Source organism: Alosa sapidissima, chromosome 5 (genome assembly GCF_018492685.1).
Source record: "Alosa sapidissima isolate fAloSap1 chromosome 5, fAloSap1.pri, whole genome shotgun sequence".
Classification (NCBI taxonomy): Eukaryota; Metazoa; Chordata; class Actinopteri; order Clupeiformes; family Clupeidae; genus Alosa; species Alosa sapidissima.
In genome coordinates, this window is record NC_055961.1 from 30544205 (window position 1) to 30565139 (window position 20935).

A 20935-nucleotide genomic window follows, 5' to 3' on the forward strand; every position below is an offset into this window, starting at 1 on the left:
AAGTGCTAGGAATGTCAGCTTTGGTGTTTAATGTCATCATTGTCCATTAATCTGCCTTCCAGAAACTAGAATCCGGGCTAATCCCGTTTAATTGGCTAGTAAAGTCAGTGTTAATACACTGACCTTTATATGCGTTCTTAGATTTGTGTTTGATGTCTTTGCGGAAGAGTGTATTACTCTTGGCTTGCATAACTTACACTGCAAGAACTGTTTTTATCAAGTGGAGCTTGTCAGGGTCAGAGATTTAGATGGTTTATCCATAATGACGCTGTCACTGTGGGAGCGCCTACAGCAACGCCCGTCTTTTTGCAGATGCACTATACCCAAAGGTCAACTGGTGGCTATACTGACCAATGCATTGACTGGGCGTGCCTTCACAGCAGGCAGAATGAAAGGAGAGGGAATGGTCAAAATGGTTTCAATCACAGAGAACCAATTAAAAATGAAATCAAAATGATTCCTTCCTTTTTAAGGATCATTGCTCATATAGTTTCAGTAGTACTGTATACAAAAATTGTAAAAAGTAATGTAGCAATGTAAAAAAAAACCACAATCAAAAGCTCATGAAAAGCGTACATGAAATATAAGTCTTCCAATCAAGAAACCAAGCTTTTTTTAATTTGTTTACTGTTATTGTTTACTTCACTCCTTAACCGCAACCACGTGCCCATGTCTGCTGATTTTGACGTGGACTGCATCCTCCACTCTCTCACTTGCGCTCTCTCTCTCTCTCTCTCTCTCTCTCTCTCTCTCCTCTCGTCATACACCTCACCTGCTGCCACACACACCCTTCCGCAGAGACAGCTTGCCCAACCAGTAGAAAGGGAGGGGTGGGGAGAGTGTAGTAGGAAGAGAGGTAGCTGAGACAGAGAGCGGGACAGGAGTGGTGACGAGACCAGCTGCCTTGTTTACAAAGGGACTCCACATTCTCTGCCTGTCACAAGGCAGTGACACACACACACACACACACACACACATACAAAGAGGATCAGAGAGCAGAGACAAAAAGGTAGGACCTGGAATATTGAGTGAGACAGAGTGAAAATCTCTGTGATCCAGTGTGAAGAGAGGAGTTGAAATGGTGTTGGTGCAAGTGCTTGTTGAGCTCTTTCGCTTTCTTGGCGGACGACAGTTCATTCCTCGAGTGGAGAACAGAACAGCCTCACCTGTCGACTTGCAGGTAAAAACCACCTACATAATTGTTACATGAGCTTGGTTAACTAGTCTTTTAGGGAATTTAAAAACACATTTATTCTGCAACTTTAGTTCCTCTGTGTGGGGTTTCCCTAAAAGACACACTGATCCAGTTCTGGGCATTTGTGTGCGTTTCTATCCTTCATTTTGGTCCAGTTTGTTTATGTGAGGACCGTTCTTGCCGTCGGACTGTTTATTCACTGGAGCCTCACAAGCCGTTAAGGTTTAGTTAGGGTTCTTTTACTTGGCAACAGTATTAAATTATCAATAGTTACCTCCGCCAACGTGGCTACGTTGTTAGGTTTGTTTATCTGTTGTCAGCAGGATAAACTACTGCTCTGATTTTCATGGAATTTGGTGGACATGTGTAGTATGGCCCAAGGAAGAACCTGTTAAGTGTTAAGTGAGGGGATTCTCAAATTAATTTTCACTTTTGCTAACATCATGAGATAGGGCATTTGGCCTTGAAGTAGCTCTGGACCCTGTGTGTGCCCATTTGGTTATATTTTTACTTTGTCTGAGCCTTTAAATGTCAGCTCTCACCTAATCAATCTGTCTGCTGCTTTTTCAGCTTTTAAAACAGTCACGCTATATTTACAAACACTTTGTCGGTTCCCTGGTAACTGAGTGCTATAAGCGTATTGCTACTGACTCTGTGAACCTTAATGGACTTGCAGAGGGAAGAATAGCATGGGCATTCCTCAGACCTTCGTCGTAGTTTGTCGTCACAGTCCCTCTGGAATTCATCACATGTTCTTTTCAAATCTGTCTCACAGTTCGACAACTGTCTCTGGAGTACATCAGTGCAGACACGCCACACTCCAGGGCAATATAATATTTTTCACCCTAAAGCCCTTGATGAATTAATGGACTCTTTAATCTTTGTTCAGTGTTGGACAAAGTCTGTATGTAGATAAATATGCATGCATGTGTGTGTGTGAGAGAGAGAGAGAGCGAGAGAGAACCATTAGCATAATCAAGTTTAATTTTTATTTTATGTGTTTCAAAGTATTATTGTAGAACTTCATTCAAATACAACAAAGCATGGATGCATGAAAACAGAACGCTACAGCAGTCCAGCCCAAAAGCAGTTAATATTGGATTGTTATTGTGTACGGTAAATACCATAAAGGTACTCAAAAGATTACACTTTCAGAAAAAGATAGGAAAGTCCCATATTCCAACCAAAGATTGGTAGAATGTTTCAGGGCTGCTGCTTGTCTAAAGGCATCATTTGGTGTCAAATTCACCTAACGCCAGCAATGCCCTTCAGCATATCAATTTACTGCACTGCAAGATGTGGTGTGACTGTTTGTGTGTGTGTGTGTTTTACGGGTGTAATGTCTGTGCTCATACCAGTGGTTTAAGTTTGCTTTGCAATCACCAATATTAGTAGGAGTTTCATTGATGTGATGTTGCAGAGAAGCGACTGAAACTGTTTTGATTCAGACAACAATGGCGGCTCGCATCGAGGAAGCAAGCGTCAACATTGATGCTGCTATTTCACCCGTGTTGTCCAATCTACTCAATATTTTTTTGTTAACAGAGGCTTTTGTTGGTGGAAACAATAAAGATGACGGACAAGTGGCTTATCCAATCATATGCAAGGATTTTTGATAAGGCCCAGCCTTCTGAAACACCTCTCCAATGGAGCGATCCCAGATGGATGAGTGGAGCTAGGCGGAACTAAATTCATCTGGCGAGAGTCAGGTTAACTGGTTAGGGCTTCGGGCTTGTAACCGGAGGGTTGCCGGTTCAATCCCCGACCAGTAGGAACGGCTGAAGTGCCCTTGAGCAAGGCACCTAACCCCTCATTGCTCCCCGAGTGCCGCTGTAGCAAGGCAGCTCACTGCTCCGGGTTAGTGTGTGTGTTTCACCTTACTGTGTGTTCACTGTGTGCTCTGTGTGTTCACTAATTCACGGGTGGGATAAATGCAGAGACCAAATTCCTTGTATACGCAAGTATACTTGGCCGAGAAATCTGATTTACATTAATGATTTACATTTACATAAACAATTTGAACCTGCAGAGTTAATCTTTTAGAGTGAATCTCATAGCCTACGCCTTAAACCTTTTCTCGTCTATAACTTAAGGCCCAATTTATCTGACTTCAGTAAAGTCTTCATAAAGTTTTCACAAGAGGTCATGTGATCTCTTTGTTCAACACCAAAGGGGAGTCGACATGTTTTGATATTCATGTGAACAGAAACTGAAATGAATGAAATGGGGTTAATTTACACATTTTTTATGGAGCATTAAATTGCATAAATTTCTGCACATAGTTTGCAAATTTGCATTGCAGTTCTGGAGTGACCTACAGTAGGCTAATAGCAAGTGGAAGACTGGAAGTGAATAGGCCTATCTTCCTCTGACTACAATGGAAACTGGAAAGCAAATCACAGGATGTCTAGTCAAGGTGTTGCCATGCAACATGTGGCCTGAAAAGAGGCTATCACTTAGGCCTACAAATGAATGGAAATTCACTAGGCTACATTATGTCTGCCAACCACGTCCGAAAACCGCATAGGCTACAGCAAGTAATGACAGGCCTACATGTCTACCATGTGTACCAGGTGATAACGTTACACAAACAACTGCATTTTGATGACCATGTGGCCGAAATAGGCTACGAAGCCTAATGTTAACCACTAATGTTAGCTATTCTGGCTAATGTTACCTGAAATGGTAGGCTTAACTTTAACGTTAGCTTCTACCCAAAATAACTGCAGTTATGGAACAGTTTTACAGCAGTTTTCCCTTTAAGTACTGCCGTACGTTTCATGTCCAAAATGTTGCATTTCTAAGAAAAACGATCAGTTTTAACACTTGAAAAGCCGTTGTTTTTGTAAGCGCTAGCTTCTACCTAACTTATGTTAAACAAACTCCCTGCAACGTTAAAATATGCAGACAGATATAAAGCAGAAATTCTAATGGGACATCTTACATTAGTGTAGCATAACATATTAGCCTACCTGCTGAAAGTGATGAATTACCAAAACTTTATCCATCCTGGAATCAAAAAATATCTAACCTAGGCTATATGTTCATGTTTGACAAAGAAACAGCGGGCTAACTCTTATTTCACCACATGGCCTTTTTGCAAGTAAGCAAATGTGCTGTTCCATTTCTTAACAGTATGCATGCCTTAATACTTTAAGTAAATGGTTTTCTTTTTTCTGAAGTGCAGTACAATGTAAAGCAATACAAGGTTTTCATTTTCAAAATACTGCATTCCCTGCATATGGAATTCTTCAAAAACTAGACTGAACAAAAATGCAGTTATTTTTAGTATCCTAAGGGTCAGGAATCTTCAGTTAAGCCTTTTTTTTTTCACTATCAGCATTAACTGCCGTGTAGCTAGTGATCAAATGGAAAAGCTTAAAAATGCCATCACATTAAAATGTCTCTGTCATTGCCTTGACAGGATTCTCTACTGTCACTAGCCTCAGTGACGGACTGTCCATCTTTGAGAGTAGCTGCTCAGGCTGCCCTCAGTGCTGTTCTAGCTGGACCAGTAAGCTACTCCCTTTCCACCTCAGCACCCCACAGAACTTCAGATGCTTTACTCACACACACAACATTACTTCTACACACACTATTCTTGAAAGCAAGCAACTGAGATGCTTGCAAGTAGCAATTTCAGGAAAGAAAATTCATACAAGCTTATTTTCAACAGCTTTTGGATACTGCATTGCTTTTTTTTCTGTCTTGAAGGTCAGTGTTTATACATATCTCCTGGAAGGTGACTTCCTGAACTGCGAAGACCCTCAACATAACCTGCAGAATGAGGGGAGCATTCAGTAAGAGCTGTAACCCCAGTGATGTAGCTTAGCTACATCTGCTGTTAATAATGCTAGTAATTATGCAATACGATGATTACGAAAACATGAGCAGAGTAAAACTGGTTAACTTTTGAGACGGCACAAATAAGAGTAGTGTATCTGCACTCCCTGCTCCCAGAGAAGCTGTTGCTCAGCAGAGGAGGGTAATATGCGATGGCATACCTCCAGCAGAGCTGCATGAGGACCAGAGACCAAGCCTGGCTAAGCCACTGCCAGGACAACAGAAAGGTTTGTTTGTCTGTATGTGCTGGGGATGTGTCTTCATGGGGTGTTGTTTGTGCAAGTGTGTGTGTGTGTGTGTGTGTGAGCGTGTGCACGTCGTCAGTATGTAGTACAGTATGTATGTGTGCAGTATGTAGCCTACAATAAATTGTTCAAATCTGTAATATAATTCATATCTGTACTCCCTCTGTACTGTAGTTGTCATTACACCTCTTATAGATCAAGGAGAAGCTATTGCTGTGCTTTTGGTGAGGGTCCTTACAATTACCTATCTGATTTTGTAAGCAAATACAGAAACTGATAAAAATGATCATACAGCAAGCTGATGTTTATTGGAGTAATTGTATGCTGTGTTTCACTGTATTTGCAGATTAGTTGTGGAGAGACCAGTGATGAGAAGGACAAGCATTTAGACTTGCTGGAGAAGCATGTAAGCCAAAAGGTCAAATATTTATCAGTTCTTCTGTTAATAGGAAACGACAGGCAGTAATAATGTCCCTTCGTGCCGTGCTGTCTCCTTTCAGATCACCGTAGCCTGTAAAAGAGTGCTCACTCTGAAGGCCAAGAAGTCATTTATGAGCCCATTAATCAATACATCCCAGAATCATTTACCAGCACCACTGGATAATGCAGGAAACAGAGACTTGGATCAAAAAGTCCTACAGCTTTGTGGTATGGGTTGAAATTGAATGTGGTTGTTACAGGGATGAAAACATATCATTCGTGTTTATATACGGAAGACTTGTTGTTAATGGACCTGTTTTCATAGGAAGTCTGTACGATTTGAATGCTGTGACTGTCCAGCAAAAAATCATTCAATATGTGAGTGATTATATTGTCATCATTAATGTTATTGTAATGGTGAGTCTGACAGAATGACTGAGAGACACACAACCGGTTTACTTGCTCTGATTGCTTTAACAGCTGGAAAAAGAGATCAAGTCTGTGTACTGCTTTCTACTGGTTTCAGAAGACAGTCACCAGCTGCTTTGCCAGGTAACAAATACCAGTTCATGCACAAATACATCATGATTCTTTATATATGGAGATCTTGGTGGAAAATGACTTTAAGTATAGACATACTCCATTACCCACTGACAGTATGATGATTTGTTCTTTCTCCCTGTTTTAACATAAAATTACTCAAGACCTGTGAAATGACTCAAGAACTACTTTACCCCAATAAATTCAACACAGTCCTGTTGGTTAATAAATGATTGCTGTGAACACCATTGACTAGTAGGGTTGCAAATGGGCGGAAAATTTCCGGTAAATTTCCGGAAACTTTCCATGGGAAGTTAAGCTGGGGAATTTTGGAAATATTCCAAATTGGAAACTTTCATGGAATTAAAGGAAATTATCGGAATTTACGGGAATTAACTGGGAATTTTTGGTAAATCCTACTGTTTCATATACAGACATTAACATTTTGTTTCGTAATAAGCAATATGATTTGTTTGTTCATATTTTCGCTTAGCTTAGAATACAAAGCTAGCTACCATGCTAGCAGGAATGCCATTCTCTGCCTATGGTTTACTGGCGTGCTAAGATAGCAACACTGAAACCACTAAACTGCCCAAGAGACACCACGCCACTCAACAACAAAATCAAATTGGTTGGAACATTGACTGACTATCATTTTGTTCAGTTAGAATCTCAGAAAATGGTAAAACAAATAAAAATATAATGACACAACATACCACCCCAACCAAACCTTAGATACATAACATAGATTATGTAAATTATATATAAATTGTCAAGCTTAATCAGACAGATTAATTGTCCCATTACAGCTTATGCAAAATGACGTACACCCATTTGAATGAGGACAAAAGTGACGACAAGCCCATAACTGGGCAACTCTGTTTGCAAACTTCCCCCAGTTTCACACCAGTTCTTCCCACATGAGATGATATTTTCACTGGGAATTTATTTCCCCCCGGAATTTATTTTCCCCATGCACATGAATGCACCATAGGTTTCCTTTATGTAGCCTATGCTGATTGCTGTGTGCATGGGATTGACGTATGTGCAGGGTAGAAATTTGACTGAAATTGCATTAAATCAGGTTGTTTTAACTAATATTATTCTGCAAGATGGGGTTTTGTCCACTACATTTAAGTTCCCTGTTATTGACTAACTTGCCATATTAAAAATTCCCAATTTATTCCCACGAATTCCTGTTTATTCCCGTTAATTTCTGTATATTCCTGTTAATTCCCATGGAAAATTTCCAACTTTGAAAATTCCCGGAATTTTCCCGGAATGCAACCCTATTGACAAGACATCTGCAAATGTGTTCACAGGTGATTGGTGACAATGTTTTACAGGAGGAGATCAGCCTTCCCGTGAGTTATGCAATTTATTCTCCCCTATTCTCTCATATATCATGATTGACGTTGGACAAATATTCCTCATCCACCAGTTTAATTTGGATTATGTCAGTGTATTGGATTGTCTTCAGAGCAGAACACACTCACAACCTCTGTAGCCTTCAACTGAGGCAAGGTGAACTAGCTTGTGCTACACTGAAACATGTGCGCCCTCTATTGGCCTACTGAGATAGCTTTTTTACATTCAAAGTCATATTATCATCAGTCGTACAAATTGAGGCTGCAAGGCCTACACGAGTGCCTAGTGTTTTACCTTAAGGAATAAAACTCATACTGGTTAGTGGTTAATGATAACCACTTCATAATGTGTAATTTATAGCTGGTCACAGGACATCTGGGGAAGGCAGTGAAAGAGAAAAAGTATCTCACTCAACAAGATCTCACCACTGTGAGTAACTTATACATCCTTTTGCATCACATTTCAATTCAATTCTATTGTATTGACACCGTATATAGCATCAGAACAATTGAATTGGTCTCGAGGGCCACCAATCATAATGGAGCCTCTTGTTGCCTTTGACGCTGTGGCAGGAGGACCTGCAGGTTCTGAGCGGTAAGCTGGCTCTTCAGGTGGAGACCATGCTGTGTGTCCCGGTCGAGTGCAGAGACACAGGGAAGGTGGCCGCCCTGCTCTGTTCCTTCAACAAGGAAGGTGCCAGCAGGTAGGACCAATCGGCTTTTGGGTCATTCCACGTCAATTCAACCATGGCCCACGCACTTAGGTCTCAAAAAATTCTGAAAAAATTACCAGGTGTACCTATGTTACCCAGGAGACACACTGTAAAATTACTCTTATGTAAGATCAATACTTTCCAAGATACAGCCAGTTTTACAGGGGGAGGGGGTGTCGATTTTGTTCGGGCTCTTTTTTTTGTCAAAGTTCACAAGCCCACAGCGCAAGAACTAAACCATGTAGGAGGCTCAAATTTTGCATGCTGGTACATAAATAGGAATAGTATGTAGCAAAATCGTCACGTTTGGTCTGGATAATCCTGCATGGTCATAGCTGTCCCTCAAAGTTGATACAAATCTTTGGCTGGGCTCTGTTTAAGCCTTCAGAAGACATATTTGTACTCAACATAGGCTCTTGATTTATTTTCCTTACTGAGATAAGTAGAAACACTCTCACAAAAAACAATGAACAGAAAATAAATTCCTTCAGGGTCTGAACAGCAGACCTTAGAAGTCTAAAAAATCATTTTGGTTGTCATTTTCAGAGCTCCTAAACACCTTGTGGGAATATACAAAGATACTTTATTCTCCATGATCTTTTCTTTTTAAAAACACCAATTTGACTTGTCTTATGCAAATCTTTCTTTTTCACTTTCCACCCTGAACATGGGCAAAATGCACCATTGACATCAATATGTTTTGTATAGAGCTACCACAGGTTACTCTATACAACCACAGGTGGCAGTGTGGTGACTCTATATAAAACATATTGATGTCAATGGGGCATTTTGCCCATGTTCAGGGTGGAAAATAAAAAAGAAAGATTTGCATAAGACAAGTCAAATTGGTGTTTTCAAAAAGAAGGGATCATGGAGAATAAGGAAAAACATATTTAAAAAATCTTTGTATATTCCCACAAGGTGTTTGGGTGCTCTGAAAATGATAACCAAAATGATTTTTCAGACTTGTGAGGTCTGCTGTTCAGACCCTGAAGGGATTTATTTTCTGTTCATTGCTTTTTGTGAGAGTGTTTCTACTTATCTCAGTAAGGAAAATAAATCAAGAGCCTATGTTGAGTACAAATATGTCTTCTGAAGGCTTAAACAGAGCCCAGCCAAAAACTCCAATAAAATTTGTATCAACTTTGAGGGACAGCTATGACCATGCAGGATTATCCAGACCAAACGTGACGATTTTGCTACATACTATTCCTATTTATGTACCAGCATGCAAAATTTGAGCCTCCTACATGGTTTAGTTCTTGCGCTGTGGGCTTGTGAACTTTGACAAAAAAAAGAGCCCGAACAAAATCGACACCCCCTCCCCCTGTAAAACTGGCTGTATCTTGGAAAGTATTGATCTTACATAAGAGTAATTTTACAGTGTGTCTCCTGGGTAACATAGGTACACCTGGTAATTTTTTCAGAATTTTTTGAGACCTAAGTGCGTGGGCCCTGGTTGAACTGACGTGGAATGACCCTTTTGTTTATGTCTGTGTGTTTATGTGTATCTGAATCTATATACTGTATATGGTCTGTGGATGTTTCAGTGTGTACATTACATGCGTATGACAACATATACTGTATATGGTTGCCTATTAAAACATGTACGTATGGGTTGGGTTTAATCAGATACACAGAGGCAGACGAACACATCATTCAGCACTGTGTCCGGCATACCGCCCCAGTGCTAAGCAGCTCTCTGGCCCTTCAAAGGGAGCGCAAACTGCAGAAACAGTGTCAGGTAATATGTCTCCAACACAGGCATAGTCTCAGCACATTTGGAACCTCAGGATAGCTTTACCTAATCAACTGTTGAAATAAAAGCAAACTATGGTTTCATACATTACAATGTTTTTACATTTAATATTTTAATCATTAATGTACTGTACCACCATACTCCATACCTTACTGTATTTGTTATAACTATTTGATTCTTATTTAGATTATTGTATTGTATTCTTTATCGTAGATTATTGTATTGTGATCCTCTTTACTGTCATGTTTTGCAGGCATTGTTGCAGGTGGCAAAAAACCTGTTCACTCATTTAGGTAAATACACTCTGTCTCCCTCCCTCCCTACCTCACACACACACACACACACACACACATTCAAATATTTGAGCTTAGCCCAGTGATAAGGTGCAACTGTCATAGATTAAACAATTCAGTTGACCTGTGAGGATATTGTAGATGGTGTATGGTGTTTCAATTAAGCTTATAATTAACACATGGCATTATGTTTTTATATGACAACATAACAGTGTGGGTGTCATTTACTCGAGAAGTGAATTTACCTGGAGTTAATAAAAGGCTATGTAGAGCACTGGTGAACATTGTGCTTATTACTCTTTGTCTCTCACAAGCACACATGTATGAATACCTGATGCCACAGGACAAACAGGTGTAGACTGCAAACTAACACCAGACGTGTAGACTGTTCAAACTAACAGGGCCTCTTTCGTCTTTGTGCAGATGATGTCAATACACTGCTGAAAGAGATCATTGCCGAAGCCCGGAGCCTCAGCAACGCAGAGAGGTGAGAGAGTTATACGTAAACACGCGTCACATGCAGTCACATCACGTGCACACATCTCATGCATCAGTTTAATCTATTATCATGTAATGAAACATTATCTTTCTCAAATGTTCAATTACATTAAATTGATGCTGACAAAGTGGTGCTGAATGATCCCAAAATCTGAAATCTGAAATATTCCCATTGTGCTCCTGCCCTCAGATGTTCCGTGTTCCTGCTGGACAAAGCCAACGAGGAGCTGGTGGCGAAGGTGTTTGATGGAGGGATGGTGGGGGAAAATGAGGTGCGTGTCAGGCCTACAGTGAAAGCATAGCTGATGCAGAGTGTATGCAGAGCACAAGTAGAGAGGGTTAAAGCGGTTAGTAATTAAATGAGCACATATGAAAGCTAACAGTTGCACTATTCATTCAAACGTTCTGCTTCAGTTGTGTGTCTGTCTGCTGTAGCCTGGGCATCAGCGTCCATCTCCTCTAAGCATCAGTGCATTGCCACTGCCCCTCCCATTTAGAATAGCTTATCCTTCTCTTGTCATGGCAGCTAATAGGGCCGGTGCTTCTACCCAGTTTCTGAGGTGCTAAGCAGACAAGAGTCACACAGACTCCCCCCTGAGTGGGACAGCGGTTCATCGCAGGACAACTCCTAGCCATAGCTGGTACACATACATCGGGATGGACTGAAGTAGTGCAGATAAAGTGGCCCATGCAAGGGCACAACGTACAATCTCAATTGACTATGCAGGGATTTTGAGTTGTACGCCTAACAAGATAGGTCATCACTAGGTGGGTTTATGGACACTTTTTCCGATTAGAATCGGAATAACGGCTCAATCGGAATAGAAATGACACATATAATAAAACTGACAATCCGATCAGAATTTTAATCGGAATGAAAGAGGTGGTGTATTCTGTTCCTATTCCGATTGAACAGCCATGTATACGGTCTGTCGGATTGCCTGCTGTATCTTTTCAATGAAAAGTAGGCAACAACGGCTATTCTAAATCGCTTGAGAGCACCTGATCGGAATAGAACGTACCCTATGCAAAAACAGACACATTTTTCAATAGGAATAGTTTAATCGGAGTGACAAAAAAAATGTCTATGTAAACCCACCTACTTATCTCTGCAAACTAGTATTGTAATGCCAAATATGATACAGTATTTCATCAGCACATTGTCAGAAAGTGTTACCCTGACAGCAGTTGGCAATCTGACACCAAAAGGTCAAGTAGCCACTTCTTTTAGAAAGTCTCTCCAAATCTAATCAGTGTTCTTCTGTGGTGCGTTGCATTCTTGGCCTATCTTTTAGACTGAGTTGCACATTCCAGCTAATCAGGGAATCGCTGGTCATGTGGCAACAACAGGAGAGATCCTCAACATCAAGGATGCATACTCCCACCCGCTCTTCTACTGTGCCATGGACGAGAGAACAGGTTTTCACACACAGAATATTCTCTGCTTCCCTATTAAAGACGTCAATGGAGGTAAATGGTCTCCCTCTCTCTCTATCACTCACTCTCTCTCTTGTTCTTACTTTTTTATTTTGCTGAGTTTGCCCTCAATTTCAACTTCAATTATTCATACTTTTTTATCAGATATTGTTGGTGTTGCTGAGCTAGTGAACAAAATTAATGGACCATGGTTCAACCGCTTTGATGAGGACTTGGCAATGACCTTCTCAATATACTGTGGCATCAGTATTGCTCATGTGAGAATCTACAACACTTAGTCTTACCACATACCCTTAGGAGAGAGAGTGTGGCATTTCATAGGAAAGAGCCAACAGTGTGTTTTAGGTACTGCAGATGTTAAATGGTTCCAAAGGGGAGGTTTGCTTTTTTATGTCACTACCAAACCCATCTATTCCTCTGTGGTCTGTTACTGTTACTTTTGTTATCATTAATGTAAGGGCCATCTGTGGAGGGGGTGGTGTTGTGAAGTATTGATGAGTCCTGATTATTTTTCCCTCTCCAGTCTCTCTTGTACCAGAAAGTGCTTGAAGCTCAGTTCAGAAGCACTTTGTCCAATGAAATGATGAGATACCATATGAAGGTATGGAAACATGCTGTGGGTGCATAATTGGAAATTAGCACCAGATACTAAATAAATGCTTACATAACAGGAAAGTGGCTGGTAGATTTCACGCACAAAATAATGACTTTCTATTGAGTAGCAGGTGAATTTAACTGTTAATCTGACATATGTTCAAGGTTATGTGTTTACCATGTAACAAGTAGTGTTTCTAAATCTCTACATCTCTGCAGTTGACTGATGAGGAGGTGGAAGGACTACTTTCCAGTGGCATCCTGCCGATCCAAAAGATCCACCCCTCTTTTGCTGAATTTAGCTACATCCCTCGCTCACTCAGTGATGACAACACAGCTACGGTGTGTGTGTGTATCTGTGTGTGTGTGTGTGTGTGTGTGTGTGTGTGTGTGTGTGTGTGTGTGTGAGAGAGAGAGTGTGTGTGCCTGTATCTGTGTGCCTGTATGTGTGTGCCTGTATGTGTGTGTTGTGTTTCAGTGTGTATGCTTTATGTATGAATCAAAATTGTAAAACTAAAAAGGATTGCTAAGCAGCAGCTAAGTATCTCTTTTCCATCCTACCATACCCACATTTAGGCAGTTATCAGCATGTTTGAAGACATGGGGTTCATCAACACTTACAAAATAGAAAAGAACTCACTGGCACGGTAAGTTCAGAGACAGTAAAATCATTCATGCTCATATTAACATACAGTGCTGCTTGAAAGCATGTGAACGCCTTAAACAGTTTGGAGTTTTTTCTGTTGTTTTATCATGATTTTCTTATTTAATCACAAGTTTTTTAAATATAAACTGTCAGGTGTGTATATTTATCAAATGCATGGACTGGTTTAGAGGGAATTACGTGAGAAGTCAAAAAATCATGAAACATGGAATTAATGTATGTACCAAAGTAAGTGGACCCCCTGCTGCATTGGTAAAGTCAAGTAGATAATTGATTAATGTAAAACATATTTGGGTGCTGAAATAATCAATTAAGGATCCTAATCAAACAGACTTCCGTTGGAAAGGGTTTGAGCAGCCATGATTAAAAGAGAGAGGAAATCCAGCAAAGCATTGCAGTACCAAGGCATACCCACAGGGATCATCAATGCCAAGAGGAAAGGAGATATCTGAGGACATAAGGAAGAGAGTAGTGACAGCCCATCAGTCTGGTGAAAGCTACAAGACCCTCTCTAAAAGATTGCAGCTCCATGTATCCACTATAAGACAAATTATTTGCAAATGGAGGGCATTCAACATCACCTAGAAGTCGATGCCCATCAAAAGTATGACAAGATGCACCAGAAAGATAATAAATTGGGTAAAAGCCAACCCACACATCACCTCTAGAAAGTTACAGACCTCGATGGCAGCATCTGGAATAAATCTACATGCGTCTACAATCAGACAAAACTGACACAACGTTCATGGGAGGGTTGCTAGATGGAAGCATCTGCTCTTAACAAAGAACAAAACTGCCCGATTCAACTTTCAGAGGCCTTCTGGAAGTCCATTCTCTGGACAGGAGAGTCCAAAATAGAATTATCTGGTCACAATCCAAATCGTCATGCTTGGAGGAAAGCCAACACTGTATACCAAGAAAAGACCTCCTCTCAGCAGTGAAGCATGGTGGTGGAAATGTGGAGGTGTGGGGCTTCCTATGACTGGATGATGACTGGAAACCTGGATGATGTGGAATTCTCAGGTCTATCAACACATTCTTGATCAGAATCTCATGTCAGTCAGGGAGATGAAGCTAGGGAGGAAATAGATGTTACAACAGGACAATGACCCTATAAGCATTCAGGCAAAATTACCACAGAATGGCTTAAGATAAAGAGAATTCAAATTCTGGATTGGCCTAGTCAAAGTCCAGGCCTCAATTCAATAGAAATGTTTTGGCTAGATCTGAAGTGGGCAGTACATGCCAGTTGACCCTCCTACTCCTCCTTGCTGAGTTCTGCAAGTAGGAGTAGGCAAAAATCTGCAGAACCAGATGTGAGACACTGGTTAATGGGTACAGAAGATGTTTGGTTGAAGTAGTGGTTAGAAAAGGAGGTGCTACAAGAAATTAACTACATGGGTTCACATACTATTGCAAATGTCATATTTTGAATTTTTTGTGAACTAATATTCACAAAAAATACATAACTAATTATTTGGAAGGCCAGCTTAACAAATTGGGGTTTGGATGTACATTAAAAAAGGTTATTTTGATTTTTTTTTAAAAACAAACAACTGACCATGACTGAGTGTTCACAAATGTTCAAACAGCACTATATATATATATATATATATATATATATATATATATATATATATATATATATATATATATATATATATTCAGGGCAGCAGTTTTCAGATTACATTATGTGCTTACATAATTGCAAAAGGGTTCTCTTCTCGACTGTTGTAGAAAGAAATGGCTGATCTTTAAAGTAATATCTACGTTGCCCATTATCAGCAACCATTCATCTAATTCATCTAAATGCACATTCTGTTTACTAAGCTGATATCATTTTAAAAGGCTATTATGTAAGCACATGAAATCTGAAAATTGCTGCCCTGATTAAAAAAATCATTTAAAATAATTTAAAAAAATACTTTACTTGAAGGTATTTACATAAGGGCTAAGCTACACCAGGGGCTTAACTGAAGCGTTCCGTTCGCGTTGCGTCTGCTGCAACAATTAGCTTCCACTGTAATCAATGGAAGTAGCTACACCAGACGTGATAGCGGCGCATACGTTTGAAAAAAATAGACAATTCTTCTAAAAATGGATTTTACGCGTTGCGAACGGAAAGCTTCAGTTACGTGCCTGGTGTAGCTTCCCTGTAGGAGTGACATGACACTGTCATGAATGTGTCATAAACATTAAACAAGTCATAAGCGTTTATGACATAACGCTTCTGTCATTAAGTGTCATTCGTTTTTTGTCATGACAAGTTAGGGTTACGGTTCATGTGTCATGACAGTGTCATGTCACTCTTATGTAGATACCTTCAAATAAAGTGTTACCAAACAATGCAACTGTTCTCAGCTGGTATTCTGTATATAATGGAGTGGAATGGACATTTCTAAGTGACCCCAAACCTTTGACCGGTAGTCAAAGCATACACACAAACAGATCCAAATACATAGCGATGTGGTCTCAGTCGAGAAAGCTAATGTGCACCTCTGTTGTAGGTTTTGCCTGATGGTTAAGAGAGGGTACAGGGATCCTCCCTATCACAACTGGATGCATGCCTTCTCAGTGAGCCACTTCTGTTACCTCCTATGTAAGAATTTGAACATGGGACAATATCTTGAGTAAGACCAAATTACCGCCACGCCCTCACTCTCCCCATTCTTTTCTACCTTCTGTTTGAAACATTGTAGTTTATTTCTGTGCTGTTTCCTGTTGAGATACTTGATTTCATTTGTGTGTCTTGAAAAAAGATAAAAAAGCAAACTGAATACATAGAATGTACAAGAATTTTGAGTACAAAAACTGATTGACACCTTTATGTGGCTGTCCATTTCACTGCTTTTCCATAGGGACATTGAGATGTTTGCTCTTTTTGTTTCGTGTCTGTGTCATGACCTGGATCACCGTGGAACTAATAACTCCTTCCAGATCGTATCGGTGAGTCACGTATACTTTGGTGTGGCTGGGTGGGGTTGAAGCTGTGAATACCCAGCGTACAAGAGCAGACAGCAGCTAATGTCTGTCCCTCTCATCCTGTGATTCACCTTTTGTCTCCTACAGAAGTCAGTCTTGGCTCACCTCTACAGTTCAGATGGATCTGTGTTGGAGGTGCCAAACTATTCCATCCAACACTACACAGCTTTTGAATAGTCAAAAATAGCTTTCATGGAAATTGTTTAATTCATTCCTCATCACTTTTCCAATTCCCACCTTCCGCAGAGACACCATTTTGCCCAAGCTATATCCATCCTTAACTCGGAGGGCTGTAACATTTTTGACAACTGTTCCAGAAAGGTAAAAGCAAAAAGCAAGTCCTTGTTTTACACATACTGTATGCTGCAACTTTGCCCTTAGGCTTCTAATCACCCTTGCAAGACACCATTTGAATATTTCTTTAGCTAAGACTGGGTATTTATTAAGCCAGGGGCACTCTTTTAATGATGTTGAGAAGACTGCATGGTCTGGATTCATAGATCAAAGACCTTTTATCACCAGAGGACTAGCTGTCAGAACATTTGCACTATAGTTCTGGCAATACAATTACTACGTAGATCTTTCACAATTGTGTGTGCTTTGGTGGCAGATGTATGGATTTTGAACAATGCTTAATGTACCGTTTCTGAATCTTGCATAGTTACATATCTGATGTAGAAAAAATGTCTTGCCTCTGTTAATGTCTTACCTCTATTAAACCAAAAATGCCTGGCCTCCATTAAACCCTTTTATACCCTGTCTTCATGGCTAGGATTATCATCGAATACTTGATCTGATGCATGACATCATCTTAGCCACAGACATCGCCCATCATCTGCGCATTTTAGGCGATCTACAAAAAATGACAACAGGTGAAGACACCCTCATTACAAGCAATACTTTCTTGCACGTCTTCTCTGTGTCCCGTTGTGTCCTAATCACCTACTGTATTTGTGTCATGCCCCCAGACGGATACGACTCTAACAAGCCCCAGCACCATGAACTACTGTTGTGTCTACTAATGAGCGCAAGTGATCTGTCTGACCAGACCAAAGATTGGAAGACCACCCGGAGAGTGGCTGAGCTCATCTACAAAGAGTTCTTCTCCCAGGGAGATCGAGTATGTGTCGCTTGTTTTGTGGCATCAATGGGTCTGCATGTTAATGTTGTTTGTAAGGAAACAACGTTTCCAAAGATGGAAATGTCAACAAATATACAAATATTCAGGAACCTAACAAAGCCCATGAACATGCTTCAGATTTAGTGCGGTAGGTCTAAACGACAACAAGGATTTCAAACTCTAGCCATGTACTGTTTAAATGACCACCTAGGCATTCAATGTAAATAAGCTCAGCGTTTAAAGCAAATACCTGATCTGGCGTCATGTTGGTCTTGGTGATAATTACATGTCTGTGATAGCTCCATTCCCATACCTACACCGCAGTTGATCTCTTTACTCCAGGTGCCTAGGTGATGCCAGGTGGTCGCATGTTTTGTCATACTTCTCATGTTCTTGACCAGGATGGGCCGATTTAGTTTATTATCTGATCTTATGGACTTTTGATACACCTTGAGACAACTTCATGCAGCAAATTGGGAAACTATGGAGACCACTAGCAGTATGCAAATTTGAGCACTGAGATTTCATGGCCTCAGCCTAAACTGAGGCAGGAAAAACATATACAGTAACAACCTGTGTGTGTGTGCGTGTGTGTGTGTGTGTGTGTGTGTGTGTGTGTGTGTGTGTGTGTGTGTGTGCGTGTTATTGTGCGTGGGTGTAGGAGAAAGCCATGGGAAACACACCTATTGATATGATGGACAGGCAGAAGGCCTACATACCAGACTTGCAGATTGGCTTCATGGAACACATTGTTATGCCTATATTCAAGTAAGCAGCTGGATATTCCTCCAACTTCTTAATGTGAATATTAACCATTTGAATAAGATATCTTGAATGTTTTTTGCTATGTAGAAACCTTGTGTTATGGCCTTAGATAGTGACCAGCTATTAAGTATCTCTTTTGAGGTTTTGAAGTATTAAATTCTGATTATCTTATAATTCCATGTTTCCAGATATTTTGAATTCTTTCTCTGAAAAGAAAACATACTGTATGGTCTGTGTAATCGTCTCTGTATCCCTTTGAAAAGGCTCTTAAAGGATCTTTTTCCTGGGTCGGCAGAGCTCCACCACTCTATATCTTCCAACCACAGCAGATGGATACACATCTCCCAGAAGTACAGAGTGCAAGGGTTGCCTAGCAATGACTCCTTAGAGTTTTTAGATGATGAGTATTAGCCACCAGCAGCTGGACTATGGACCCAAAGGAGGAAAGGCAACATCTTTCACTATTGTGTGACCAATGGACTTCTGTGCCCTTCAAACTGAATTGTGGATGTCATGACAATAGGAATAGGAGGAGTTACCTGTCTGCATTGTCAGTATATAACTGTGTGAAGTATTTTCTTGATGAAGCATTACTATGATAAGAAACACAATTGTAAAGCATGCAGTGTTGTACACCCTGATTTTAACTATATAGTGGAAGCATTTTATCTCTACTGTTTTTACTGTATTTAATTTAGTTTCTGTTTGTGTAATTTATTTTTGTTTGTATTGAACAACACCAGCAAATAGTAAATTCTTCTCTGCTGAAATGCTTATAATTGATGTAAGGACCAGTACTTTTTTCTGTAGTTATTTTGATAATATTTTGGGATTTGAGAGAGGATGAATTCTATGATTGATAATACGTTTCCGAGAGTGTTATTTCAGTCCGAGTTGGGAAAGATGTGGTCACAGAAAGGGCATTCACATGTTTTCCCTATCTGTGATAAACAATGTACTCTATTCATATAAAACTGAACGGCCAAATGGTTTGTGGGATAAATGCTTGCACTTTTTTTTAGAGGAAAAATCTACTTGGTGGCTGCATGTTGGCATGAAACCCAACAGAAGAGGATCAAACAATACTATGGTTACATACAGAGTAATGTAGGGTTACATACAGAGTCATTTAAAATTTTCATGCAAAGATACTAGTGTCTAAATGTTTCTTAAAGTCATGCATTATAAGGCAGGTGATAAAACAAACCTGAGAATGCTGATGCAGACCTATTGTATGTAGGTCAACAGTAACATCTAGGACAATAATAACCACTTTCACAGCTGAGGTCAGTGTCACATTGACACTGTACTGTATACTTCAAGGTATTGCTGACAAATGATCCCTCTTGTGCTATCATGCTAGCATATCACTTTATTCATATATAATGTGACCATATGAACACTTACTTTTAGCCTATACCTTTACAGTCACCTCAAACAAAACAGCTTGAAATTGAGTGGGTACAGTGAGTGTCCATTGATGCTGATGTTTACTACATTCTCAGTGCAACGTCTTGTTTGTGTCCATGTCATGCTGGAAACACACTACCCAGTCTACACTACCAACTTGGTCCATCCCTCAGTGGTCATAAAAGATATTGCAAGATGTCAAAGACCATCAAGTCTTATGAAAAAATGTATTACAGTAAATACAGTAGCCTATTTTTATTTACAGCACTGAAAAAGATCTGGCAATAAAGATCTATCCAAACTGTCTTACTTGTCCATTTGTGGTTATTTCCCAAATGTCATGTTTTGTCTTGTAGGCTAGATATTCTGGTTTGGACATAGGTAGCAATCGATCTGAGAAGCCACACTGACTATGTTTTACAATACATCATCATTCGTTGTGGTGACAAGGCAGGCGCGCCTGCAGGTGTACGTCCGTACGCACTGTGCGTACCATCAAGCTACTCAACAACAGAAATGTTCCCTTGTGTGTGTGTGTGTATTCACACCAAATTGGCCTACATACCTTCCCAACTATGCACAGTATCCCTTTAGCTGCATGCCATTAGGCTATTTACCATTTTCTATTACGTAAAGTTAGTGAACACGTTATCAAAATTAACGTGCACGCATTTTGTTTGAGCAGGAGAGAGAATACGCACGCAGACACGCAAAAGGCTACTTGTTGTTTTCTTTTACTCGGCTATCTATATATGGTTATCAGCACACAATGTTGAGCTAATTCACTAACTCAATACTCATCATGGATATCACAAGTTTAAACAACGAAAACAGAAAGGATGGAGGCAGCAAAGCTAGGAGTTATTCCAGATGGGCAAGAACAAGGTAGGCAATTGGTGTGCTTGTCAGAACGTTAGACTGCACTAAAGCCAGACGTCACGTTACGCTAGAACAAAACTAAAGGTAACTTTAGCCTGTATAGGGCTAAATAGCATAGCAATTCCTGCAGGCGCCCCTGTGACAAGGTACGAGAGATTTGAAAATAGGACTAAGTAACCAGACCTACAGTAGATAATTTGCATTGGGAAGG

General features: G+C 40.1%; 1 protein-coding gene across 3 annotated transcripts; it reads left to right on the forward strand.

Annotated features, from left to right (window-relative positions):
• Nucleotides 1-841: 841 nt before the first annotated feature.
• On the forward strand, nucleotides 842-20151 carry LOC121710042 (cGMP-dependent 3',5'-cyclic phosphodiesterase-like). Of its 3 annotated transcripts, none has more exons than XM_042093890.1 (29): nucleotides 842-1180; nucleotides 4620-4709; nucleotides 4910-4995; nucleotides 5156-5265; nucleotides 5458-5507; nucleotides 5630-5689; nucleotides 5784-5931; nucleotides 6029-6081; nucleotides 6184-6255; nucleotides 7566-7607; nucleotides 7972-8040; nucleotides 8184-8314; nucleotides 9956-10067; nucleotides 10336-10375; nucleotides 10799-10862; nucleotides 11064-11145; nucleotides 12169-12343; nucleotides 12455-12567; nucleotides 12834-12911; nucleotides 13124-13246; nucleotides 13481-13551; nucleotides 16076-16198; nucleotides 16427-16514; nucleotides 16638-16685; nucleotides 16797-16871; nucleotides 17323-17422; nucleotides 17519-17670; nucleotides 18332-18438; nucleotides 18699-20151. In XM_042093890.1, the coding sequence occupies exons 1-29, from the start codon at nucleotides 1079-1081 to the stop codon at nucleotides 18844-18846; spliced, it is 2712 nt and encodes a 903-aa protein (XP_041949824.1). In that variant the 5' UTR covers nucleotides 842-1078; the 3' UTR covers nucleotides 18847-20151. The 3 variants fall into 3 exon arrangements, 2 of the variants coding, with proteins under 2 accessions (XP_041949824.1, XP_041949823.1); XM_042093889.1 differs by lacking the exon at nucleotides 842-1180 and adding an exon at nucleotides 3602-3768; XR_006032086.1 differs by lacking the exons at nucleotides 842-1180; nucleotides 18332-18438; nucleotides 18699-20151 and adding an exon at nucleotides 3595-3768 and having other exon boundaries at nucleotides 16076-16167; nucleotides 17519-17657.
• Nucleotides 20152-20935: the final 784 nt, after the last annotated feature.

What these genes read in the sequence shown, in the direction of transcription:
- LOC121710042 (XM_042093889.1), top strand. Translation starts at nt 3,664, where the DNA reads ATGAATGGAAATTCACTAGGCTACATTATGTCTGCCAACCACGTCCGA. An exon ending in AGGAGGAGATCAGCCTTCCC is followed by an intron (nt 7,608 to 7,971) that starts GTGAGTTATGCA and finishes TGTAATTTATAG; the next exon opens with CTGGTCACAGGACATCTGGG. An exon ending in AGCCTCAGCAACGCAGAGAG is followed by an intron (nt 10,863 to 11,063) that starts GTGAGAGAGTTA and finishes TCCTGCCCTCAG; the next exon opens with ATGTTCCGTGTTCCTGCTGG.